The following is a 24948-nucleotide window of genomic DNA, read 5'->3' as shown; positions in this document are numbered from 1 at the left end:
ATTTATCCAGAACAGGTTGTTTTGTTTTGCTATCTTGCGTATGTCTTGTGTTATGTCATTTCTACTGTTGCAGGTGTGGAACGCAGGAGCAGTAAAAAACGAGAGGATTTTGCGTCCATTTTGAGGGGTATCATGACAAAAAGCGCTTTATTTCAGCAATGCCTAAATGGATTGATTCAAAACTTTTAGGAGCTAAAGTCTACATACGAGACTTACCCTGGGTGAATATTTGGATCACTACATGCTTGTACTCAGATGTTATGCACTCTACCGGAAAATGTTTTTAAACCCGTCACAGGTTTGTGAATTTACATCCTAAAAGTTCATGACTTTGCATACAGACAAATGGTTGTTACAAGAACTGCCAAAGTTTCATTTGAGTATGACGACTGACGGACATGTAAACACACAAGAACAAATTGAACGTTCAGGCTGTTTGCTATTGACAGCGGTTATCGCTGAATGCCTCTCAAAACATGCTGCGGTCACGGATGACTGGACATGGCTGTCGCACTGCAATCCTTCAAAAATATTTGATCGTGTTTACAAGACTAGGAAATGTAAACTAGTGATTGTATTTATATGAAACTTTGGCAGTATTTGTAACATTTATTTGTCTGTACACAGGCAAAGTCATGATTTTTTTAAAAGTTAACTTTTAAACTTATGACACGTTTTAAAACATTTTCCGGAAGATTGCATATCATCTCAACAAATATATGTAACGATGCGAAATTTTACTCGACGTACGTCACGTATGTAGACTTAAGATCCTGAAAGTTTTGAATCAATCTCTTCAGGCATTGCTGAAATATAGCGCTTTTTGTCCTGGTACCCCTCAAAATGGACACAAAAACCTCGTTTTCTACTGCTCGTGCGTTCCACACCTGCATCAGTAGAAATGACATAACACAAGAGATACGCAAGATAGCAAAGCAAAACAACCTGTTCTGGATAGATACATGATTTGGCTTTTTCCTCGTTTGTAAACGTTGCAAAGTTAAGCCTATTCTGATTTTATTTTCGATTTTTTATTTGGTACATTACGTTTTTGTCAGGTCGATTTTGGGGATACCCTGACTTCGGCGGCGGTCACGTGATACCTACAAAAGAAATCTTTAAATCTGAAAAGTGTGCCCGGTAGCCAAGTGAAGGGCCTTTAATGGCATATCAAGTTTGAATGAAATGACACGGCAATGAATGTTTCAGTTGGGGTACGAAAATGGGTGCAATAATTGTTTTGCTCAGTTTATATACACAACTGTATACAGATGTCAAGGTCAACAAAGGGAAAAGCGGGTGAATGACAGGATACAAGGGCACAGCTAAAGTTGAGAGAGAATTACTGCGAAAATAACAAACACAGAATGTAAAATTAATCTTTACAAACAACTGTTTACTCTGGGAACTGGAACACGGCTGTCATAACAGTTTATTTTTTAAAACGTTGGACACATTCAAGTGTAACGGTCACCAAAAGAGAAAAGGGGGTGAATGACACAAGTATGCAAGGATAGGGATGCAAGGGTACTGCAAATGTTGTGTGAGAAAATAATGTGGTAACAACAGACATCTTTTCGCACAATTTAAAAGTAGTCATTGGAAACTACTGTTCTTTCTGGACAAGGGTAGTGGAAAAAGGCTGTTTCAATCATTTTGTTGTGAAAATTTGATTTTGAATCGATTGTTTAGAACTGCACGCTAATAAAATTCCTTTATACGCTCGAAAAACAAATTGATCAACTTGCTGGAATCAAGAACGATTTACTTTGCTTTAATCAGTCTCATGTGGTTTGCTTTGTTCAGTCTCCGAACCTCAGCGAGGAGGATGGAAAGAAGAGTCAAAAAGCTACACCTGTCAGTATCATCTGTCCCACCTGTCGTACCCCCACCCCTCTACCTCCTGGTGGTGTGTCCCGTTTACAGGTAAATCAACCAATCTCTTTGTCTTTCTGTATGTCTCAGTCTAACTCACGTGAGTCCCTTGATATTCATCCGCCGGGTCTTGACTGAAATACAAGCCATATAAAAACCCACTCGTGTTGTAATCTCTATATAGATAATATATATTACCCGCTATTACGAGCTAGTCGTGTGACAGAGAGTTTTCTTGCACACGAGATAGTCAGTCGGCTAAGGACCGTTTTGGTTACTTTTTGGCGTCACGTTAGCAAACACTTTTTTCTGATAGATTTTAACACCACAACACTAAATCGAAAGTTTTGGGGCAATATTCCAAACCACCGGTGAGAAAAACCTTGGTTTGTGTATATGTTTTCCTTCTTTGGCGTTACTATTCTTGTTTTGAGGGTTGGGTTCATAAAACGGACATAAAACTTAAACCGCTTGACAGAAATTATATAACTGTAAATCATTCGAAAGGGAAGGCATTCATGTACACGTTTGTGCCACTTAAAATGACGTCATTATCTGTTTGTTTTTGTGAAATTGACAAGAAGAGCGGGGTAGTAGTTGCGCTGAGAAGGATAGCACGCTTTTCTGTACCTCTCTTCGTTTTAACTTTCTGAGCGTGTTTTTAATCCAAACGTATCATATCTATATGTTTTTGGAATCAGGAACCGACAAGGAGTAAGCTGAAAGTGTTTTTAAATTGATTTCGAAAATTTAATTTTGATAATATTGTTTATATTTTTAATTTTTAGAGCTTGTTTTTAATCCAAATATAACATATTTATATGTTTTGGGAATCAGAAAATGATGGAAAATAAGATGAACGTAAATTTGGATCGTTTTATAAAACAAATTTTTTTTTTTACAATTTTCAGTTTTTTAATGACCAAAGTCATCAATTAATTTTTAAGCCACCAAACTGAAATGCAATACCGAAGTCTGGGCTTTGTCGAAAATTACTTTACCAAAATTTCAACTAATTTGGTTGAAAAATGAGAGCGTGATATTGCCGCCTCAACTTTCACGAAAAGCCGGATATGACGTCATCAAATACATTTATCAAAAAACTGAAAAACTCTTCTGGGGATATCATACCCAGGAACTCTCATGTCAAATTCATAAAGATCGGTCCAGTAGTTTAGTCTAAATCGCTCTACACACACACACACACACACACACACACACACACACACACACAGACACACACACGCACATACACCAGGACCCTCGTCTCGATTCACCGCTCTACGTTAAAACATTTAGTCAAAACTTGACTAAATGTAAAAAGGAGGAATAATTGCAATCACACACACACACACACACACACACACACACACACGCACACGCACGCACTCATACACACACACGCGCACACACACACACACACACACACACACAAAGACATACACAAACATACCGACACAGTGAGACAAACCGACACAGAAACCCCCACACATGCACGCACGCACGTATGTACACAAACAAAGACGTAGAGATGCTTATAGAGAAACACTTACGCAACCAAAAAAACACGCACACAAACACACAGACAGACAAACTTCATTCTTGGTAGAGAAATGCATTTCTTTCTGTATTGCTTTCTCTTTAAGTGCACCTACCTCGCAGAGAGAGAGAGAGAGAGAGAGAGAGAGAGAGAGAGAGAGAGAGAGAGAGAGAGAGAGAGAGAGAGAGAGAGAGAGAGAGAGAGAGAGAGAGAGTGAGAGAGACACACAGACAGACAGACAAAGACACAGAGAGAAAGAGATAGACAGACAGAGGGAGAGACAAACAGACGAACACACAGACAGACATAGACAAACACACAAACAAAGACACACAGACAGACTTCACTATTGTATGTGCAAGTAATTTTGTTAAACCACACGTTACGTTCACCACTGAACGTGAAACCATGTAAAACGTTACTATCTCAGATAACAGCACTGACGCTACCGGAACTATGCGATGTAAATTATCCTAAAACTGTGGTATGATCACGACATCGTTTAGCATTTAGGATCAAATGGTGCCAATGTGTACACAATGCACTAATCACAGACAACAGTTATACACTTTACGTACATGTAACTCTCCAACTGACATTGTCTGCCACTTGAAACAAATGACTTTCGAAGGAAAATTAACTCCAATATATAAATATTATGTATGATTTTTAATAATTACTTGCACTTTTTGAAAATAAAGCTTTTTCTACGATAAAGTGTTTACCCCCTAAATGTATAAGTCATCCGGTAGGAAAACCGGAAGTATCGTGTACTAAGCATATGTATATATGTTTAAAAAGTTAATTGTGTTAATGTAGAACATCTTGCCTATGTATATGTTTAGGTTTTGAATACTTTAGGGGAAAACCATAGCCATTATTCATTCATCTTCAACTAACACCCCTAATCTCAGGGCACATTTTGTTAGTGGGGGTAGGGTTTCAATCAGTCAAAAATCACTTTCATTCAATATTTTCTGCCATTTCAAATACATACACGTAATTGCACAATTTCTTGAATTTTAAGATGCTTTAACTGACTATACCAAGAAAACCTGCACTTTTTGTAGAATTAGTTTTTTGTCCATGATTTATGTTTAAAAATGTCAATTTTTACGACAAAAAATGCTAACGGTTGCCTCACCAGAGGACACGTACCAACGACGTGAATCGTGTCTGCCAATTAAAATGCATATATTTTGAAATAAGGGGAATCATAACATATTTCACTGTAAAGTGTCTCACTCTAATACCTTCTGGGTTCATTGTGTATTTGGTTAAGTGAATTGCAGATAAGTTTTTTTTGAAAATGAGAGCTATACATATATTTTATTAAAACTGAAACTGGTGGAGTGAAAAACAGACCTGTTTTGAAGAAGTCGTACTAAAATCATTTATGGGCTTGAACTTCACAGTTTGCGTGTTATCTTTTAAAGAAAACCCGTTTTCATCACTAACAATGACCTAATTTACACATACATATCGGTCGGTCATAGTCGCTTTTTTTTCAGAGAGGTAGTGTACAAAATGTCGTTTTGTACGTTTAAATTACATGTCCATTATTTTAGTCATATATCAATCAATAAATAAATGCGCATACTTTTATTAAACGTTACTTTCACTTTAAGATCGCTTCTAACATTTAGTATAATTTCTGACAAATGCACGCTATGTAATAAATTGATAATATTATGGACGCCATGTGGTAAAACCGGAAGTTGAATTATTTTGCGATAGCAAAATCCTTTTACAATGATCACTTTCCTTTTATATTAAGCTGATCTTTAACGTTATGGGTAAAAATCTAACAGATTGAACCAAATTATCCTTTTTCAAGCCTGTGTATGTGTAAACTCTTTTTTGCTTCGACCCGGTTCGGTTTTCGGAGTTGATTCAAAATCATCCATTATGTATCTTATGTGACTGTTGTTTTCCTCGGTAAATTAACAATTGTTGATGTAAAATAATTCTAGCTGTGAGAATAAACAATTTTCAAGATGTTTTTGATTGCGGTTTCAACCAGGCGTTCAGTTAGCTATACATATCGATTGAGAAAATGGCATTTCCTGTTTTGTCGTCCGCATAATATACAGATGTTGTTAAAAATAAAACTGTGTATACGAATAGGCATTTTGTGAACACGCCAGCCAAGGACGACTGCCTTTACTTGCTGTCTGATGGCAAAAATCTGTAGCTTTCGTTTAAGGTATAATTTTCTTATATCCGTATGCAGTCAAGCGGTACATGACGGTTTTTTGTAACCTACCCCCTGCGTCATGGCTGCATTTTTGCAGAATATGGGTCATGTTACAAAAACGCTTCTCATTCTTAGGTGGTTGGGTTTAGCCATTTGTCGTTTACCGAACTGTGGCTGCAAATAAAACGAACTTTCCAAAAAACATAATATCTAATGTGACCACCAAAAGTAACCTTTCCACTATAGCCAGCCAGGTGACTAAGACTGTAGATGTTTCACGACGGCTTTAGCCGGAGTGAAACAGCAGCAGTCGAGTGTGCAAGAAAACTCTCTGTCACACGACTAGCTCGTAATGGCGATTATGTCTCACAGCTTCAACAGAGGAGAGAACAAACACGTTTTGCGTACTCACGCTTGATAAACCTAAACACAGGAGCAGCCATTGTGGAGAGATCTACTTTTTGACGAAAGTGACCGAACAACTATAAATGACATCTCGGAATATGTGAATGACGTCACAGTCATCGTCACAGTCTGTATCTTTTGAAGCATCGCAATCTTCATGACGTCTTTCTGTGTCTGCATCCGCGAAATGTTTGTTCTTTCCGGGATCTTTGTCATCTATGTTCACAACTCTGTCCTTATAGTGTCAGACTAACAGGCCTCCTGAGCGAGCCACTTTCCAAGGGCAGCTAAATTCGCGTATGGAAACAGTACTGTCGTCTGGGATGCCGTTTTCAGTATTCTGAGCGTTGAAGAATTTGTAAAGAGAAGAAACGATAACAGCAGGAAAAATAAAAGTCGTGTGTGCATTTTGGGGTTTTTGGGGGGACGATTTCGAGTTTGAATCCGTTCTTGCACATGCTCCAAAGCGCGTAACATACAATCTTGCACACGTTTGCTTTAGTAGTGGCAAAGAAGGAAAGCGTGTGACATATATATAGGGCCGGACTAGGCGAAGAGGAGGGGGGGGGGGGTTGCCAGTGGTGGACCAGGGGGATGTCCCCCCTGGCGGCAGGGGCGGATCAGTTCATTTTATTACTGGTGTTTTTCAAAAGTATATTGTGAAGATATGGGTGTGAAGGCGCGAAGCGCCGAGCCGACGGCGCGAAGCGCCTAGCTTGCTAGGGGGGTCCGGGGGCATGCCCCCCCGGAAAATTTTGAAAAAAAGGATGCAAAATGGTGCAATCTGGTGCATTCTGAGGATGATCATTACCAGTTTCAGGCAGCAGATTTTGTCACTGATTAATACCCCAAAAATTGAAACTCAATGTAAAATAAAGAAATGCATACCTCATTCAATATTTTTATTTTTTGGCTGGGGGGGTCCGGAAACCCTAGAACCCCCCCCCTCCCCCTCGTTGTGGGGGTCAGGGGGCGAAGCCCCCTGAAGCTGACGGGTAGGTCATATTCTGAGATAGGAAAATGGTCGCTCCTTGCATGAAACGGCATAAAATAAGCAATAATAAAAAAAAAAATTAAATAAGTAAGGTACATGTTTAGGCTAGGGGGGGGGGGGGGGGGGTTGCGCAACCCCCATAACCCCCCCGGTAGTCCGGCCCTGATATATATATATGTGTGTGTGCGTATGTGTGTGTGTGTGTGTGTGTGTGTGTGTGTGTGTGTGTGCAGAGCGATTCAGACAAAACTGCTTGACCGATCTTCATGAAACTTGACATGAAAGTTCCTGGGTATAGGATCCCCAGATAGTTTTTTTCATGTTTTCTATAAATGTCTTTGATGACGTCATATCCGACTTTTAGTGGTAGTTGAGGCCGCACTGTCACGCCCTCATTTTTCAACCAAATTGATTTAAATTTTGGTCAATCAACCTTTGACTCAGTGCGGACTTTGGGATCGCATTTCAGCTCGGAAGCTTAAAAATTAGTCTATTAGTTTGTTCATTAAAGTTGTCATTAAAAACGGGCGGGGATGTAGCTCAGTCGGTAGCGCGCTGGATTTGTATCCAGTTGGCCGCTGTCAGCGTGAGTTCGTCTCCACGTTCGGCGAGAGATTTATTTCTCAGAGTCAACTTTGTGTGCAGACTCTCCTCGGTGTCCGAACACCCCCGTGTGCACACGCAAGCACAAGACCAAGTGCGCACGAAAAAGATCCTGTAATCCATGTTCGGTGGGTTATAGAAACACAAAAATACCCAGCATGCTTCCTCCGAAAACGGCGTATGGCTGCCTAAATGGCGGGGTAAAAAACGGTCATACACGTAAAATTCCACTCGTGCAAAAAACACGAGTGTACGTGGGAGTTTCAGCCCACGAACGCAGAAGAAGAAGAGAAGTCATTAACAACGATTTTTCACTTACAGAATAAAATATTATTGCATTGTATTGCTCGTCTTCTCCTGTATTCGAGCAAATATATTATGTTTACTTTAAAAACGCGCGGAGACGAGCGTGACCCGTCTTCGAGTATGGTTAGCCAAGACTATCTGAATATAGTCTCTCCGATGACTGTGTTTTTGGAGTTGATCTTTTTGTTTGATGCTTACAGATTGACTGAATGTTTTAATATCGCTTTAAGCGATTTGTTCTGTCTTCTGTCTCTCTCTTTCATTCTCTGTCTGCCTCTCTCTCAATCTTTCTCTGTCTCTCTCTGGCTTCGTCTCTCCTTCTTTTTGTATGTGCTGTGGTCGCATTGATTTTATAATGATGTTTTAAACCAGTTTATTGATTTCTGAGAGCTTGTTCACCAGTGAGTAGACCAGATACAAGTTGCAAGTGCTGTTAGCTGTAAATAAAAAAGAAACAGAATTCAAGAATTCACTTCACTACGAGTAAAGGTAAAAGAAGAAAAATAACTATTGCTCTTGCGCTTTTTTGTGTAAATCCCTCAGTCGTATGGCTTTACCTTCTTTTTTTCAGGGCAACGTTAATCTATATCACGATGAAAAGCGGGCGATCCAATCTCAGCAGTGTGACCTTTGTGAGGAAGGTCATGACGCCAAACACACGTGCGCCGAGTGTTTGACCTACTTCTGTTCACGCTGTCAAAGAACGCACGACAAGATTTGCAAGAAAGCCCGAGTGTCTGGGGTGAACACCAAGCCTGCTGCTGACGGCAAGGAACAACCAGCCACAAACCCCGACGTCGACCAAGTGGAGATGGTGGAGAAGGTGCTGAAGAAACTGTCGGAACAGGAGAACAAGCTGGGACAGGAGCGGAGAGCCAGAGAACACGACATCCACGTCCGATACGCCACTTTGATGCGTCACGCCGGACAAACCCGCGACGAAAACCTTGCAAGCCTCCGTGACGTCACACAGGCCATGAACGACGCCATACAGACCGATTTCGCAATGGCCCGCGATGCACTGAGCAGAGTAAAACAGCGACACTCTGACAGCCTAACAGGTCAGCAGTCGTCAGGGTGTACAGAGGGCGTCATCAGTGAGCCAAGCCGACGTCGTTTGGAAGAACTACTGCAGAAGAAGGGGAATGGGGATTTGCTAAATTTCCAACCTGCTGGAATCTTCAGAGAACCCTTAGTTTGGTCGATACGTAACTTCATGGGCAAGGGCGACAACCAGGACCTACACGAAGACAAGACCGGGACCTCCAACGATGACTTTGTATCTAAAGGGAACAAAGAAGATGCTTTGTCGTCCACAGTGGATCAGCTGTCAGAAAGGTTCACGAACAGCGAACAGTTGGTAACGACGCTGCAAGCCCAGAACACACTTCTCGGCAGAGACCTGGTTTTTGTCCACGACAGAAACGACGCGCTCCTTGCTCACGTCACTGCTTTGAAGAAAGAAATGATGTCACTGAGAGACCAGGGCAACAAGATTCAAGATGATGTCAGCACACTGCGAAACTTCGAAGACAAGACCTCACTGTTGTGTCAGGAGAACCAGCAGCTCCGTACTGACTTGATCAGTCTTCAGGCTGACGCTAACAGACTTCAGGGAGAACAGAACGCGATGAATGCTGGCCAGAACAAACTTCAGACAGAACAGAACACACTGAAAGCTGCACAGGACAAACTTCAGACAGAACAGAACACACTGAAAGCTGGCCAGGACAAACTTCAGACAGAACAGAGCACACTGAAAGCTGCACAGGACAAACTTCAGACAGAACAGAACACACTGAAAGCTGCACAGGACAAACTTCAGACAGAACAGAACACACTGAAAGCTGCACAGGACAAACTTCAGACCGAACAGATCACACTAAAAGCTTCAAATGATAAACTTCAGACAGAACAGAACACACTGAAAGCCGGCCAGGACAAACTTCAGACAGAACAGAACACCATGATCGCTGCACATGTCAAATTTCAGACAGAACAGAATACACTGAAAGCTGCTCAGAACAAACTTGGAACCAGTCAGAACAAGCTGCAGGCCGATGTTGGGATCGTTCGCAGTGATGTTGGAACCCTGAAGCAGAACACTGCCCAACTTTGCACAGACATGAAGTTATCCGGAGACAATCTGACGAAGGCAAAGACTGCGATGACCATTTTGGAAAATAAAATGAGTACGTATCCATCAATACACTTGATACTTGCCATGAGGAAGGTGTGTGTGTGTGTGTGTGTGTGTGTGTGTGTGTGTGTGTGTGTGTGTGTGTGTGTGTGTGTGTGTATACAGGGTGTCTCAACAAAAAGTACCCGATTTTCTTTCAACACTACAGACATGTCAGGAACTTTATTGAAATCATTTTTGCAAGATATTGTAGTCAGTTCATAGAAGTTTTGTCCCCGGTTCAAAGCTTTCAGTTGAGATCGTCTGTTTCTTCACACCACGTGATCAATGTAGCCACCCCGTTTACCAATGACAGACTGCATCCTCATTGCCATATTGTTCATTACATCTCGGAATGTTTCCTGTGGAATGTTCTGGATTTCTCTTAGAATGTTGGCCTTCAGTTGTTGTAGGTTTCTTGGTCTGGGGTACATATTAGCGTATCAGCTTACATATTAGTTTTTCCATTTCTCGGTACTGATATTTCAATGTCTTTGTGGGTACTTTTTTTTAGACACCCTATGTAAGGGAAAGTCGCCAATCCCGGAACAGTCGGCTAACTTGGAACACCTCAATATGCGGTCAACGGGAAACAATTCATGAATTTTTTTTTAGCAGAAATGTCTAGTGACCCCTCCCGATGGTATTGCAAAAAGAAAAATGGCAACTGCGGCAAAACCAAAGAAGAGGTACGTTTTTTTAACTTTTCTCCCTTCTTCTTCTTATTTCTATTGTCTAGAATTCGTTTTATTACTCTTTATCTATATACGTTCACATAAAATGTTGATTGCTATTACAAACCTACATCAATGTGTTACACTATGAACGGGGAAAAAAGATTGGAAACGTCACATGTATCCTACAGCTAAAGTCGAAATCCATGCAGGTGCCATGCGGCTATGCTGGAACACATATAGAGGCAAACATGGAACAGTGTTCCAGCTTTGACGCATTCTGTTCCATCTTACCCTCATCAAACGATAAAGTGAACACTGGTGTTTTTAGTCCGTGGCAGGCTAATTGCCCCCTGGATAATTGTTCCCCGACAACTGCCCCCCCCCCCCCCTCCGGACAATTGCCCTACTAGGACAATTGCCCCCCGGACACCTGCCCCCCCCCCACCGAGGGAGGACAACTGCCCCCCGGACACCTGCCCCCCAATTTTTTTCTCACCACTCTTCGTGCAAGTTTTTGCAAAAGCCGTTCACTTCAATAAGAGTGTGTGTGTGTGTGTGTGTGTGTGTGTGTGTGTGTGTGTGTGTGTGTGTGTGTGTGTGTGTGTGTGTGTGTGTGTGTTTGCTGGTGTAAATGCGGGCGTAAGTGTGGGCGTGCAAGTGTCTGTGTCGGTTTGTCTGTGTGTATGTCTGTCACTTTGTCTTTGTCTGGGTGTTTACAGTATTTATGTGTACTAGTGGTACCCGTGCTACGCACTTTGTGTGCTGCGCATGCGATGTCATTTTGTTGGTTATGTGCTTGTGAAAATGTTGTTTGCACCCCCCCCCCCCCCCCCCCCCCCGCACATTATCCCGCATATAATGAATTATATTCTCTTGGTGAAAAATAAAATGTTAACCCTTACACCGGTGCAATTCTGTAACACATGTTACATAGCCACTGGTGAATTAACAGAGAGAAAAATAACAAAAAACAGTCATATAGGTTTTCGCATCAATGGGAGGTAATCGGAACTGACCAAAAAGACTGCGCGACCGCACGCGACTATACAAACAAACAAAATAAAATACAGCAGGTATGGCGTTTGCATGAATCCATGATTACGTCTACATGAACAACAGTGATAAAAGTGCGCATCTCTTCCCAGCCGTGCAGCGCTTTGAAAGTTGGAAGCATTAAAATTTTTAGCCATCGTGAAGATACGAAAAAAAGTATGACGTGTAAAATACTTAATGATTCAAACGCATAGTATAACATATATGTAACTGACAACAGAAAATATATACATGGTTCACACACACAATCGAGTGCACACATCCATGCTTATTTAAAGTCATGTACACACACACACACATACATACATGGCATCAAGCAACACACAATTAAATGACACATATGGAATATGGAAAACGTATAATGGACATGAACATGGCAAGTAATTTACACCGTTACCTACTATAAAATTGATGATATATATATACCACTCACTTGCTATTCGCCTAAAAGCTTGCAGTGTGCTGTGACACATATAAGAAACCAGAAGAAAAAAGGACTTTACTTTGGCGAAAAGAGCATATGCTGCTTATTTTTGTACATAACTGCTATAACTGTATTTTTTCCGAACACTTACATGTAAAAAACATAGAGATATATCTTACCATTTCACTAAGACAGCCAAAATAACGGTCAAATTAAGGGGAGATCATGATGACGTACATGTCTATGGTTGCACCGGGGGAAAATATTTAGTCGCTGGAACCTATAAGGTTATACGGCGACTTATCAGGTGATAATGTTTCGAACTTATCTTTTAAAAATTAAGTAAACAAATCCATGGAATATTTTGGAGTTCCATTAACAGATAAACAGATCTATCTATCTTCTTATATAGGTTTTCGCATCAATGGGAGGTAATCGGAACTGACCAAAAAGACTGCGCGACCGCACGCGACTATACAAACAAACAAAATAAAATACAGCAGGTATGACGTTTGCATGAATCCATGATTACGTCTACATGAACAACAGTGATAAAAGTGCGCATCTCTTCCCAGCCGTGCAGCGCTTTGAAAGTTGGAAGCATTAAAATTTAAACGGGTAAAAAGCCATCGTGAAGATACGAAAAAAAGTATGACGTCTAAAATACTTAATGATTCAAACGCATAGTATAACATATGTAATTGACAACATTGACAACATTGACAACAGAAAATATATACATGGTTCACACACACAATCGAGTGCACACATCCATGCTTATTTAAAGTCATGTACACACACACACACACACACACACATACATACATGGCATCAAGCAACACACAATTAAATGACACATATGGAATATGGAAAACGTATAATGGACATGAACATGGCAAGTAATTTACACCGTTACCCACTATAAAATTGATGATATATATATACCACTCACTTGCTATTCGCCTAAAAGCTTGCGGTGTGCTGTGACACATATAAGAAACCAGAAGAAAAAAGGACTTTACTTTGGCGAAAAGAGCATATGCTGCTTATTTTTGTACATAACTGCTATAACTGTATTTTTTCCGAACACTTACATGTGAACAACATAGAGATATATCTTACCATTTCACTAAGACAGCCAAAATAACGGTCAAATTAAGGGGAGATCATGATGACGTACATGTCTATGGTTGCACCGGGGGAAAATATTTAGTCGCTGGAACCTATAAGGTTGTGAAAATGTTGTTTGCACCCCCCCCCCCCCCCGCACATTATCCCGCATATAATGAATTATATTCTCTTGGTGAAAAATAAAATGTTAACCCTTACACCGGTGCAATTCTGTAACACATGTTACATAGCCACTGGTGAATTAACAGAGAGAAAAATAACAAAAAACAGTCATATAGGTTTTCGCATCAATGGGAGGTAATCGGAACTGACCAAAAAGACTGCGCGACCGCACGCGACTATACAAACAAACAAAATAAAATACAGCAGGTATGACGTTTGCATAAATCCATGATTACGTCTACATGAACAACAGTGATAAAAGTGCGCATCTCTTCCCAGCCGTGCAGCGCTTTGAAAGTTGGAAGCATTAAAATTTAAACGGGTAAAAAGCCATCGTGAAGATACGAAAAAAAGTATGACGTCTAAAATACTTAATGATTCAAACGCATAGTATAACATATGTAATTGACAACAGAAAATATATACATGGTTCACACACACAATCGAGTGCACACATCCAATCCATGCTTATTTAAAGTCATGTACACACACACACACACACATACATACATGGCATCAAGCAACACACAATTAAATGACACATATGGAATATGGAAAACGTATAAAGGACATGAACATGGCAACTAATTTACACCGTTACCTACTATAAAATTGATGATATATATATACCACTCACTTGCTATTCGCCTAAAAGCTTGCGGTGTGCTGTGACACATATAAGAAACCAGAAGAAAAAAGGACTTTACTTTGGCGAAAAGAGCATATGCTGCTTATTTTTGTACATAACTGCTATAACTGTATTTTTTCCGAACACTTACATGTAAAAAACATAGAGATATATCTTACCATTTCACTAAGACAGCCAAAATAACGGTCAAATTAAGGGGAGATCATGATGACGTACATGTCTATGGTTGCACCGGGGGAAAATATTTAGTCGCTGGAACCTATAAGGTTATACGGCGACTTATCAGGTGATAATGTTTCGAACTATTTAGTAAACAAATCTATGGAATATTTTGGAGTTCCATTAACAGATAAACAGATCTATCTATCTTCTTATTATTTTAGGTTCGTCTGGGGTAGAGAAATAAAACACACAGCTAGGTTCGTCTGAGGTGCGGTCGCGTGTTTAGTCGAACCGAAAGTTGAAGAAGAACCAATCACAGATCTCTTTCGCCGCGATGTCAAAGTTCAGGTCAAAGTTCACTGTTGTCTGCTCAAATTTGCGAGACAAACCTCTTCAAACTTTGTTCGTGGACAAAATTGGAAGTCGGGACCTAGCGGAATCGATTTCCTGGGTCACGTTGGCATAGCAACCGAAGGAGAAGGCACAAATCCGCGCGGTTTGGTCACAGGAATCGAAAAACCACCGAAAATCCTACCAGTATTATATAGTAGATGTGTCTATATGTGTGTGAGTGTGTGTGTATATATATATGTGTGTGTGTGTGTGTGTGTGTGTGTTTGCGCGCGCGCGCGCGCGCGCGTGTGTGTGTGTGTTAGTGTGTGTGTGTGTATTCAAACCAGGAAGCATTATATAGATATCGTTGAGAAAACAAATTATAGACTTCCATTACCTATGAATACCCTCTAGACAACAATACAACACTTGATAACTCGCTAAACATACAGACAAGAATGGGGGGCAATTCATTGTCACGGGGGGCAATTGTCCTAGGCGGGCAAATGTCCAGGGGGCAGTACTGTTGTCCGGGGGGCAGTACTGTTGTCCGGGGGGGGGGGGGGAGGGGGGCAGTTGTCCGGGGGGCATTTAGCATAGAACCGTTTTAGTCACGTACTCAATTCTCTTTTCAGTTTTATTGTATTTTTTCCTTCTATACCTTTTATTGAATGGTTGATTGATTTGTTTTACAGTATTTTGGGACCCGGACGGTGGCTACCCGAAGAAATGGGCTGCGCGTTGTCGGCTGTCAGAAACGGGGAAATGGGTTTGCGTTGCGCATCAAGAACATTTGGTGTTCCTGTCACGACTTTTATGCTGCGAAATATCTTGGTACTGCTTCTTATGTGGCACCAACACCCCTTTGAACATTATACAGTGCCAGCAGTATACACACGGCATTGATCACACGAGGACTGCACTGAAAGTAGAAAACAAAAGGACATTGAGTGAAAAATCGTTTCTTAGCTTCTTTTTTCATGTTTTACAAAAACAGGTTTTTTTATCCGATTTGTTTAGACCTAGCCCTTATTTATATTTTTTTCACATTTGAGGCATTAATTGTTATCAAATTTACTATTTCTTTGGTAAAAATCCAATGTTATGTGGAAAAACAGACATTTAAATAAGATGGCTAAATCAAAATGTTATGACGTATGAATTTATCTTGTGTGTGTGGCAATGTGTAATTGTGTGCGTGTGATTGAGAGTGTGTGGGTGTATATATGTGTGTGTGAGACACAGACAGAGCTAGAAAGAGAGTCAGTGTGTTTTTGCATGTGTTCCGAGTTTGACTCAACACAGTGTTCCACTTTACACACCCATGCGTCCAACCTGGAACAAATGCAGAAATTTTTATAATGGTCAGTTTGATGAGTTGTGTGACTTTTATTTTATCTTATGTTGTTCGTTTGTTTACTGATAGAGTCTAGTATGTGACAATATAAAAAACGCTTTGCAATAATATTTTTTTTGTCTGGTACGGCTGTTTCTCCTTAACTGTTCCAGGTTTAGCGACATTCCCATATGTGTATATGTGTTTGTATATATATGTTTATATGTTATCTGTTTTTTTATGACTGTGTCTCTATGTGTGTGTGTGTGTGTGTGTGTGTGTGTGTGTGTGTGTGTGTGTGAGAGAGAGAGAGAGAGAGAGAGAGAGAGAGAGAGAGAGAGAGAGAGAGAGAGAGAGAGAGAGAGAGAGAGGGGGGGGGGGGTCACCAAACACGGGAAATTTAAATAGCGAATATATTATCCTAATTTTGCACAAATACCGTAAAATCATCCTTTGAAAACAAAAAAGCAAATACCGTTGGAGGCACACCATGTTTTTAATGCGTTATGTTATGTATATTTTGGCTGGGGTCACACCCAGATTGATATACCTACGTCCCGGTCTTGTTTCAGGCAAATCCAGCGCACAGGTGGCTTTCCATACCATACTATCCTCTAAGAAAACAACTTTACAAACGGATACACTGATCTGTGATGACATCATCACCAGTGTGGGTGGAGGGTACAACAACCTGACTGGCGTCTTCACAGCTTCTGTGTCAGGGTGTTACTGCTTCATGGTCACTTCCTGTCCCTATAAGACAGATCTCAGTATAAAGGGCTGTCTTGAGATCATGTTGGACGACAAGCGTGTTGGGTTTCTGTGTGCTACTGGAGAAGGTATGTGTGCATCACACGCTGCAGTCCATGTCAACGCTGGACAGACAGTATTTCTGAGAACGTTTGGTGGAAGCACTTTGTATGGTGGCTGGTGTACTACATTCACCGGGATGCTCCTTCAGCCTGACTGTCTTGAGGACAGTTCTATAGTTTGAAATTTGTTTATGTGCGCTGACGTCACAGAATTCATGTCCGGGACCTACAGCGTTGCATGGCTTTTGAAGCAGAGCTGAGTATCTGAGACGGGCGCAGTGGCGTGGTGGTAAGACGTCGGCCTCCTAACCGTCGAAGTGACTCAGCAGAAGTGCAGTGTCATCTTCCGAGGGTAGCCCACCGCAGCGACCCGACATCCCCCCCTCCCCCGGAGCGTCTGTAAAATCGACAAGTCTGGCAGCGGCACGAAATTCAGATGTGGATGGAGCAGTGAATGCAGGGACGGGGCGGTGTGAGAGCATAACGGGACAAGGAACAGGTGTAAAGACAGAAAGAACAAGTCGCGTAAGGCGAAAATACAACATTTAGTCAAGCTGTCGAACTCAGAGAATGAAACTGAACTGCCTCAACTTTTTACAAAAAGCCGGATATGACGTCATCAAAGACATTTATCGAAATAATGAAAAAAAAAACGTCCGGGGATATCATTCCCAGGAACTCTCATGTAAAATTTCATAAAGATTGGTCCAGTAGTTTAGTCTGAATCGCTCTACACGCACAGACAGACAGACACACACACACATACACCACACCCTCGTCTCGATTCCCCCCTCTACGTTAAAACATTTAGCCAAAACTTGACTAAAATTAATGTAAAAAGAAACAAGTCGCGTAAGGCGAAAATACATTTAGTCAAGCTGTCGAACTCACAGAATGAAACTGAACGCACTGCAATTTTTCAGCAAGACCGTATACTCGTAGCATCGTCAGTCCACCGCTCGTGGTAAAGGCAGTGAAATTGACAAGAAGAGCGGGGTAGTACTTGCGCTGAGAAGGATAGCACGCTTTTCTGTACCCTTCTTCGTTTTAACTTTCTGAGCGTGTTTTTAATCCAAACATATCATATCTATATGTTTTTGGAATCAGGAACCGACAAGGAATAAGATGAAAGTGGTTTTAAATTGATTTGGAAAATTTAATTTTGATCATAATTTTTATATTTTTAATTTTCAGAGCTTGTTTGTAATCCGAGTATAACATATTTATATGTTTTTGGAATCAGAACATAATGAAGAATAAAATAAAAGTAATTTTGGATCGTTTTATAAAAACAAATATTTTTTTTACAATTTTCAGATTTTTAATGACCAAAGTCATTAATTAATTTTTAAGCCACCAAGCTGAAATGCAATACCGAAGTCCGGCCTTCGTCGAAGATTGCTTGGCCAAAATTTGAATCAATTTGATTGAAAAATGAGGGTGTGACAGTGCCGCCTCAACTTTTACAAAAAGCCGGATATGACGTCATCAAAGACATTTATCGAAAAAACGAAAAAGCGTCCGGGGATATCATTCCCAGGAACTCTCATGTAAAATTTCATAAAGATCGGTCCAGTAGTTTAGTCTGAATCGCTCTACACACACACACGCACAGACACACACACACACACACACACACACACACACACACACACACACACACACACTACACCACGACCCTCGGCTCGATTCCCCCTCTATGTTAAAACATTTAGTCAAAACTTGACTAAATGTAAAAAGAAACAAGTCGCGTAAGGCGAAATAACAACATTTAGTCAAGCTGTCGACCTCACAGAATGAAACTGAACGCACTGCTTTTTTCACCAAGACCATATACTCGTAGTTTCGTCAATCCACCGATCGTGGCAAAGGCAGTGAAATCGACAAGCCATGCAGAATAGAGCGGTAGTGGTCGCTCTGAGCAGGATAACACGCTTTTCTGTATGTTTATTCTTTTTAGCTTACTGAGTTTGTTTTTAATCCAAACAAGTGGAGATGGCGGAGAAGGTGCTGAAGAAACTGTCGGAACAGTGATGCGTCACGCCGGGGAAGCCCGTGACGAATGCCTGGCAAGCCTCCGTGACGTCGCCCAGGCCATGAATGACGTTATACAGACTGACGTGGCAATGGCCCGCGATGTACTTGGCAGGCCGAAACGGCGACGCACTGACAGCGTTACAGGTCAGCTTTCGTCAGGGTGTGCAGAGGGCCTCATCAGTGAGTCAAACCGACGTCGTCTGGAAGAACTACTGCAGAAGAATGAGGAATGGGGGTTGCTGAACTACCAGCCTGACGACAGCTTCACAGAACCCTTGGTTCGGTTTTTACGTCACTTTATGGGCAGCGTGTTGGCTTCCGGACAAGACGCGAATGAGAGCTCCGGCCTGACCGATACTGACGCTAGCAGTGGTCCCAGGCATTTTTCCTCCAGCAGAGATGACGAGCTAGTGTCCACATTGCAGCAGCTACAAGCAAGGCACACACACAGCGACACGCTGATAACAACTCTGCAAAACCAAAACGCGCTGCTGTGCCGAGACCTGGCGTTTTTAGAAGTTGCCTCCCTGAGAGAAGCGGACAAGAAACTTGAGGATGACACAACTTCACTGAGAGGCGACCAGGCCAGGATGCTGGACAAAACCTCACTGTTGTGTCAGGAGAACCAGCTGCTCCATACTGACTTGAACAGTCTTCAGGGTGACATCAACACACTGAGAAATGAACAGGACAAACTTCAGACAGAACAGAACACACTGAAAGTTTGCCAAGACAAACTTGGCACCGGTCAGAGCAAGTTGCAGGCCGATGTTGGAACTGTCCGCAGTGATGTTGGAAACCTGAAGCAGAACACCGCCCAACTTCGCACAGACATGACGTCATCCGAACACACTCTGACAACGGCAATGGAGAGAAAAAATGAGTAAGTTTTTTGTTAAATTTAAAACATTGGATATATGTCGGATTTACGCGGTTGGGGGCGGGAGGGTGGAATGGGTTACTTTCTCTGTGTGTGTGTGTGTGTGTGTGTGTGTGTGTGTGTGTGGTGTGTGTGTGTGTGTGTGTGTGTGTGTGTGTGTGTGTGTGTGTGTGTGAGAGAGAGAGAGAGAGAGAGAGAGAGAGAGAGAGAGAGAGAGAGAGAGAGAGAGAACGTTAAAAAAGTTAACTTATCCGGAGTAAGCACAGATTCGGCAAAAGGGTTATGCAACCAGAAGATAATGTGTACGGTGTACGTAATGCTCAACCCGTCTGGACTGTGTATTATTTCTATATTGAGTACTAGTGTATTTTAATCACGGGTCAGATTCACTTTAAATTTTGTGGATATGATCCGTCAAGCAATATTCAGACATCTCTGGAAAGAAAAGGGTAGGGTACCTTATAAACATGTTTTCAATCATTTTTATCTGGGAGTGATCGGATATGTTATTCTGTAAAAGGCTTTGATTTTGAATGTGATCGTCTTTTAAATTTTTGGCCTTGCATTTATTATGATAAATAATTGTGTAGACAAAAGGATAGAAAGTATCAATATATAATATGTTATTAACAAAATGTATGTGAAATATTATCCAGGATTGTCAAAGCCATACAAGAAAAAATTATCATACATTTAGTGCCAAAAGCGTTCTAACACAATAACCCCGGGTCTTATCATTACCAAATTTGAGCACATTTAAATGTATTATATACTGTGTCAAAACCCCACAAAAGAAATGAGGGTGTTATCATATAGATTTCTCAAAGTTTGTCGCCGCCCTGACCCAACCCTCACGTCCTCACTACCAAACATGAACAAAACATTCGATTTTTCATACTTTTTTCAACTTCATGATTTTTGATAAAGCATTTGAGTTTCTGAGATTGCTAAAGATAGCCAGGTCCACGTGTAACACTTTAGAAGCCCTCCGCACTTATGTTATTCAAAAATATATACATGACGTCTAAATAGCGTTTTGTGCACTTAACAAGAAATTTACTTATTACTAAGCACATGCAGTATATTGTTTAGAAATCATTTGTTCCGGACACGTTCAGGGCAAGTATTTGAGTATTGTCTCCAAATTCACCTGTTTATATCAAAGACACACACCGGCACGGTTGGCCTAGTGGTAAGGCGTCCGCCCCGTGATCGGGAGGTCGTGGGTTCGAACCCCGGCCGGGTCATACCTAAGACTTTAAAATTGGCAATCTAGTGGCTGCTCCGCCTGGCGTCTGGCATTATGGGGTTAGTGCTAGGACTGGTTGGTCCGGTGTCAGAATAATGTGACTGGGTGAGACATGAAGCCTGTGCTGCGACTTCTGTCTTGTGTGTGGCGCACGTTAAATGTCAAAGCAGCACCGCCCTGATATGGCCCTTCGTGGTCGGCTGGGCGTTAAGCAAACAAACAAACAAAATCAAAGACACAACAACAAATATGATTCGCACAAGATAATTATTAATGACAAAATCAATATACACGACGTTCAAATAGGCTTTAGTACACTTAACAGGAGATTTCCTCAATACTTAGTATACAGAATATTTAACCAGCTGGGTAACAAAAAACACTGCAGTACTGTTCACATGTGACAAATTGAGCTTCAGGCGAAACGTTGATTGTCAAAGTTAAAGCCAATCAGGCCGTTTATTTTATAATGTGGAACCATCGTAGCTTTGGATTTGTGTTTCCGAGGACTAAGATTGTATACATTCACTCTCAGAGACCCAATCAATGTTGAAAATTACCGCGACGACTCATGGTCAATTTGCAACTAAGCTGTGCAATCGCAAATTAGGCAAACAGTCTTAAAACACTTAAAGGAAAGGTACATGCTTAAAAGCTACTGACCTCGCATAGATGATTGCAGCTCTGTGAATTTTTAGAACCGAAGAAAAGCGAAGCAATGTTAACGTTTGAAGTCACATAAAGATATGACGCGATCACTTGAACTTCTGATGCGCTTTGGGGCCCTGAATAGCATTCTAAAAGTTACGCTCCCTGTCGGTCACCGTGCATACTTTTTCGCACTACCAAAATGAAGACAAAAACGATGTTTGGTGACTTGTTGCCAGACCAGCATATTTTGTCCTCATGGAGCATAGCACCTTCTGTTACATAGTTATCAACCTCGGCCTTGCGGCCTCAGTCGATCAACATGAAACTGAAGACGATATGCTCCCCCCTCGAACCAACAAAAAAGCTGGTCTGACGACAAACCACCAAACATGTTATTATGAGTTATTTCTAATATGCTGACTGTTAGCAAATGATAACAGACATGTCGAGAAAAAAGATATCAAGCATGAGCCTTTTAGGCGAATGCTGATATCGTTTGTGAGAAATAAATAGAAATAACGGTTTTATTAGAAATAACGGTTTTATTACCGTTTAATTCGACCAAAAGAAATTTCGAAGCGACCCCGTGAATTAGACAGAACAGCCGCAATGGGAACTTCCTGAGTTTGCTTGTCAGTCAAAGAATTCTCGTGACCTGGATCAGCCAATCAGATTAACACACCTGACGTGATGTTGAACATGCGTTTCGGTTGCTTCGCTTTTTCTTGTTGAACAGAGAGCGACAGATTTAGAACCAACTCCAGACGGATGGGAAATGACGTAAAGATACATTTGACGTAAAGCGAGTGACGCAATTTCACTTGATTTTTCCGCACTTAGATAATTTAGATTTCAAGTGAGCGGGTCGGCATTGCACACTCAGAGGATGGGCGTTGCTGTTCCGTAAAGCACCCACCGACAAAACTCGCTTTTCGGTATTTTTTAGATAAAGAGAGTATTATCTGTCAGCATTTGAAGTGTCATTCTGTAGAAGAAATCACCCTGATATTGTTGATTTAAATTGTTACTTTGTCTTGTTAATTTTTAGCTTGATAAACAAAAAGGGTCGATCCCTGCCTGAACGTTATAACATTTAGAGGGTCACCTAGAATCCGTCCTGATTGGTCAACAAGCCATATGGGGCACTGAATTGGTAATAAATGGTTTTGATTAATTGTTTATTCCCGACGTTCAGGGCAAATATTGGAGTATTGTTCTTGTCTTTGGAGAGAGAAAAAATAAGGGAGGTAACTCCTCGATTAAATGAAGCAAATGTCACAATGCAGGGGAAGTAACTTGAATTCACTTGTAAGCCCTTAATGTTCCTGGTCTTGTTTCAGGCAAATCTAGTGCACAAGTGACCTTCCATACCGTTCTATCCTCTGTGATAACAACTGAACAACCTGATACACTGATCTGTGATTGCATCGTAACCAATGTGGGTGGAGGGTACAACAACCAGACTGGCGTCTTCACAGCTCCAGTGTCAGGGTGTTACTGCTTCATGGTCACTTCCTGTCCCAATAAAACAGACCTCAGTATATCATGCTGGACGTCAAGGGTGTTGGCTCCCTGTGTGCCACTGGTGAAGGTATGTGTGCATCACACACTGCAGTCCATGTCAACGCTGGACAGAAAGTATGGCTGAGAGCATATGTGATTTCCAACGACATGAAGAATACTTTCTATGGTGGCTGGCGTACTACATTCACCGGGGTGCTCCTTCAGCCTGACTTGTGAACAGAGCTTCAGCCTGCAGCATTGTTCTGGACGCTGATGTCACAGAATTCATATCTGGGATCTACAGCGCTGTATGGCTTATGAAACAGAATTGATTAACAGTGTCTGATTTTGTATTATTTTGTCTTGTAATGCCAGGATAAAAGCAGAGATCGACATTGATGTTTGTGTGTTTTGACGACGCGTGCATTGCAGATTGCATCAAGACCACATCAACATCAGGTTTATCATCTTTTTGCTTACTCAGTCTCATTCTTTGGGAGTAAATATCAAAAAATATGTGAGCCGCATCCTGCTGCCGTTTAAAGGTGCTGTTATTGTGGGATTTGTTCGCAGTGTGACTAATGACAGCTTTGTGTATAGAGAATTTGTCATTATCTGTGTATTGTACTCTCGAATCGCAAAATGTGCTAATAATGCGTACTATGAGTACCTCAGTAATTAAGTAAATCAAGTAAGCAGTATCTTTACTGCTGAAAAATTACACAAACACATCAAGATTTTGCACATCCACATTATTTCTTACATACATATGTTAATATCTATTTAATCGATAACTCATTTTTAAATGAACTCTTAATAATTGGGGTTGGCCTGTGTGTGTGTGTGTGTGTGTGTGTGTGTGTGTGTGTGTGTGTGTGTGTGTGTGTGTGTGTGTGTATGTGTGTATGTGTGTGTGTGTTAGAGAGAGAGAGAGAGAGGGTGACACAGACTGAGTGCACCACACCTAACACATGTACTGAGCAGTTTTGAAACCTCGGTTACATCCGTTTTATGTGCCTGTTTGTTTGTGTCTTGATTCCGAATATTTTAGTGTACCGTCAGTTCTCTTTTGAGTCAAGTCTCCAGACATGATTAGTACATGGATCATGTTCTTATTGTGGCAGGGTTACGCAGTAGTTTCCCTTGTCATGACGGCTCAGTAGAGGTTGGTGTCTCCCTTGTGGCATGTGAACATTTTGGGGACCTGTCTATTGCATGGACTCTTGTGTTTACCTTATACGCTCTTGCAAGCCCTTGCTTTGGACATTCGTTTCGCCAATGTGCCCCTTTTGTGACTGCAGTTGATTCAGAGATAGCTTCAGATTTTGCGTTATTGTTTTTTTGGTACCTGCTGCATATAATTATGTTTGTTGTTGGTTTTCTTTTAGTTTTGGCAAATTCCTGTCTATTTTCGCATGTAATAAAAGAAAACGACTTCTTTGGTGCGAGCGTATAGCCATACAATATTATATATCTTTTGCAAATTGTATTTTTTTGTTTTATTTCTGTTTTTCTTTATACAGTAACGATTACGCTTCCATGCAAACTCTTGGTTTAAATACGTGAAAAAAACCCACCTTAAAATGAAGAACTAAAGGCAAGTCTAAAAAAAATAACACACACACACACACACACACACACACACACACATACATATACACGCACACACACACACACGCACACACACATACACAAACACACACGCACACACGCACGCACGCACACACACACACACACACACACACACACACACACACTGACACACTATAATGTGACGTACTCTGAAACAC

The 24948-nt window shown here is 41.2% G+C and overlaps 2 protein-coding genes across 2 annotated transcripts in view; both read left to right on the top strand.

The window, feature by feature from the left end:
* The window catches only part of LOC138951888 (girdin-like), a 19786-nt gene extending 1298 nt beyond the window's left edge, over nucleotides 1-18488 (top strand). Inside the window, exons 2-4 of the mRNA XM_070323449.1 lie at nucleotides 1807-1926; nucleotides 8492-10112; nucleotides 16599-18488. Coding sequence (XP_070179550.1) covers nucleotides 1807-1926; nucleotides 8492-10112; nucleotides 16599-17020 — 2163 coding nt within the window. The 3' untranslated portion in view covers nucleotides 17021-18488. The remainder of the gene's footprint in view (nucleotides 1-1806; nucleotides 1927-8491; nucleotides 10113-16598) is intronic.
* A 24-nt stretch (nucleotides 18489-18512) lies between these two features.
* On the top strand, nucleotides 18513-24615 carry LOC138951889 (uncharacterized). Its single transcript, XM_070323450.1, has 2 exons — nucleotides 18513-19758; nucleotides 22996-24615. The coding sequence occupies exons 1-2, from the start codon at nucleotides 18782-18784 to the stop codon at nucleotides 23003-23005; spliced, it is 987 nt and encodes a 328-aa protein (XP_070179551.1). The 5' UTR covers nucleotides 18513-18781; the 3' UTR covers nucleotides 23006-24615.
* Nucleotides 24616-24948: the final 333 nt, after the last annotated feature.

The sequence above is a fragment of the Littorina saxatilis genome, linkage group LG17, assembly GCF_037325665.1.
Source record: "Littorina saxatilis isolate snail1 linkage group LG17, US_GU_Lsax_2.0, whole genome shotgun sequence".
In the NCBI taxonomy this organism is placed as follows: Eukaryota; Metazoa; Mollusca; class Gastropoda; order Littorinimorpha; family Littorinidae; genus Littorina; species Littorina saxatilis.
This window is presented reverse-complemented; position numbering and strand designations above follow the sequence as displayed.

Coding starts and splice junctions, on each gene's coding strand:
- LOC138951889 (XM_070323450.1), top strand. CDS start 18,782: ATGTTTATTCTTTTTAGCTTACTGAGTTTGTTTTTAATCCAAACAAGT.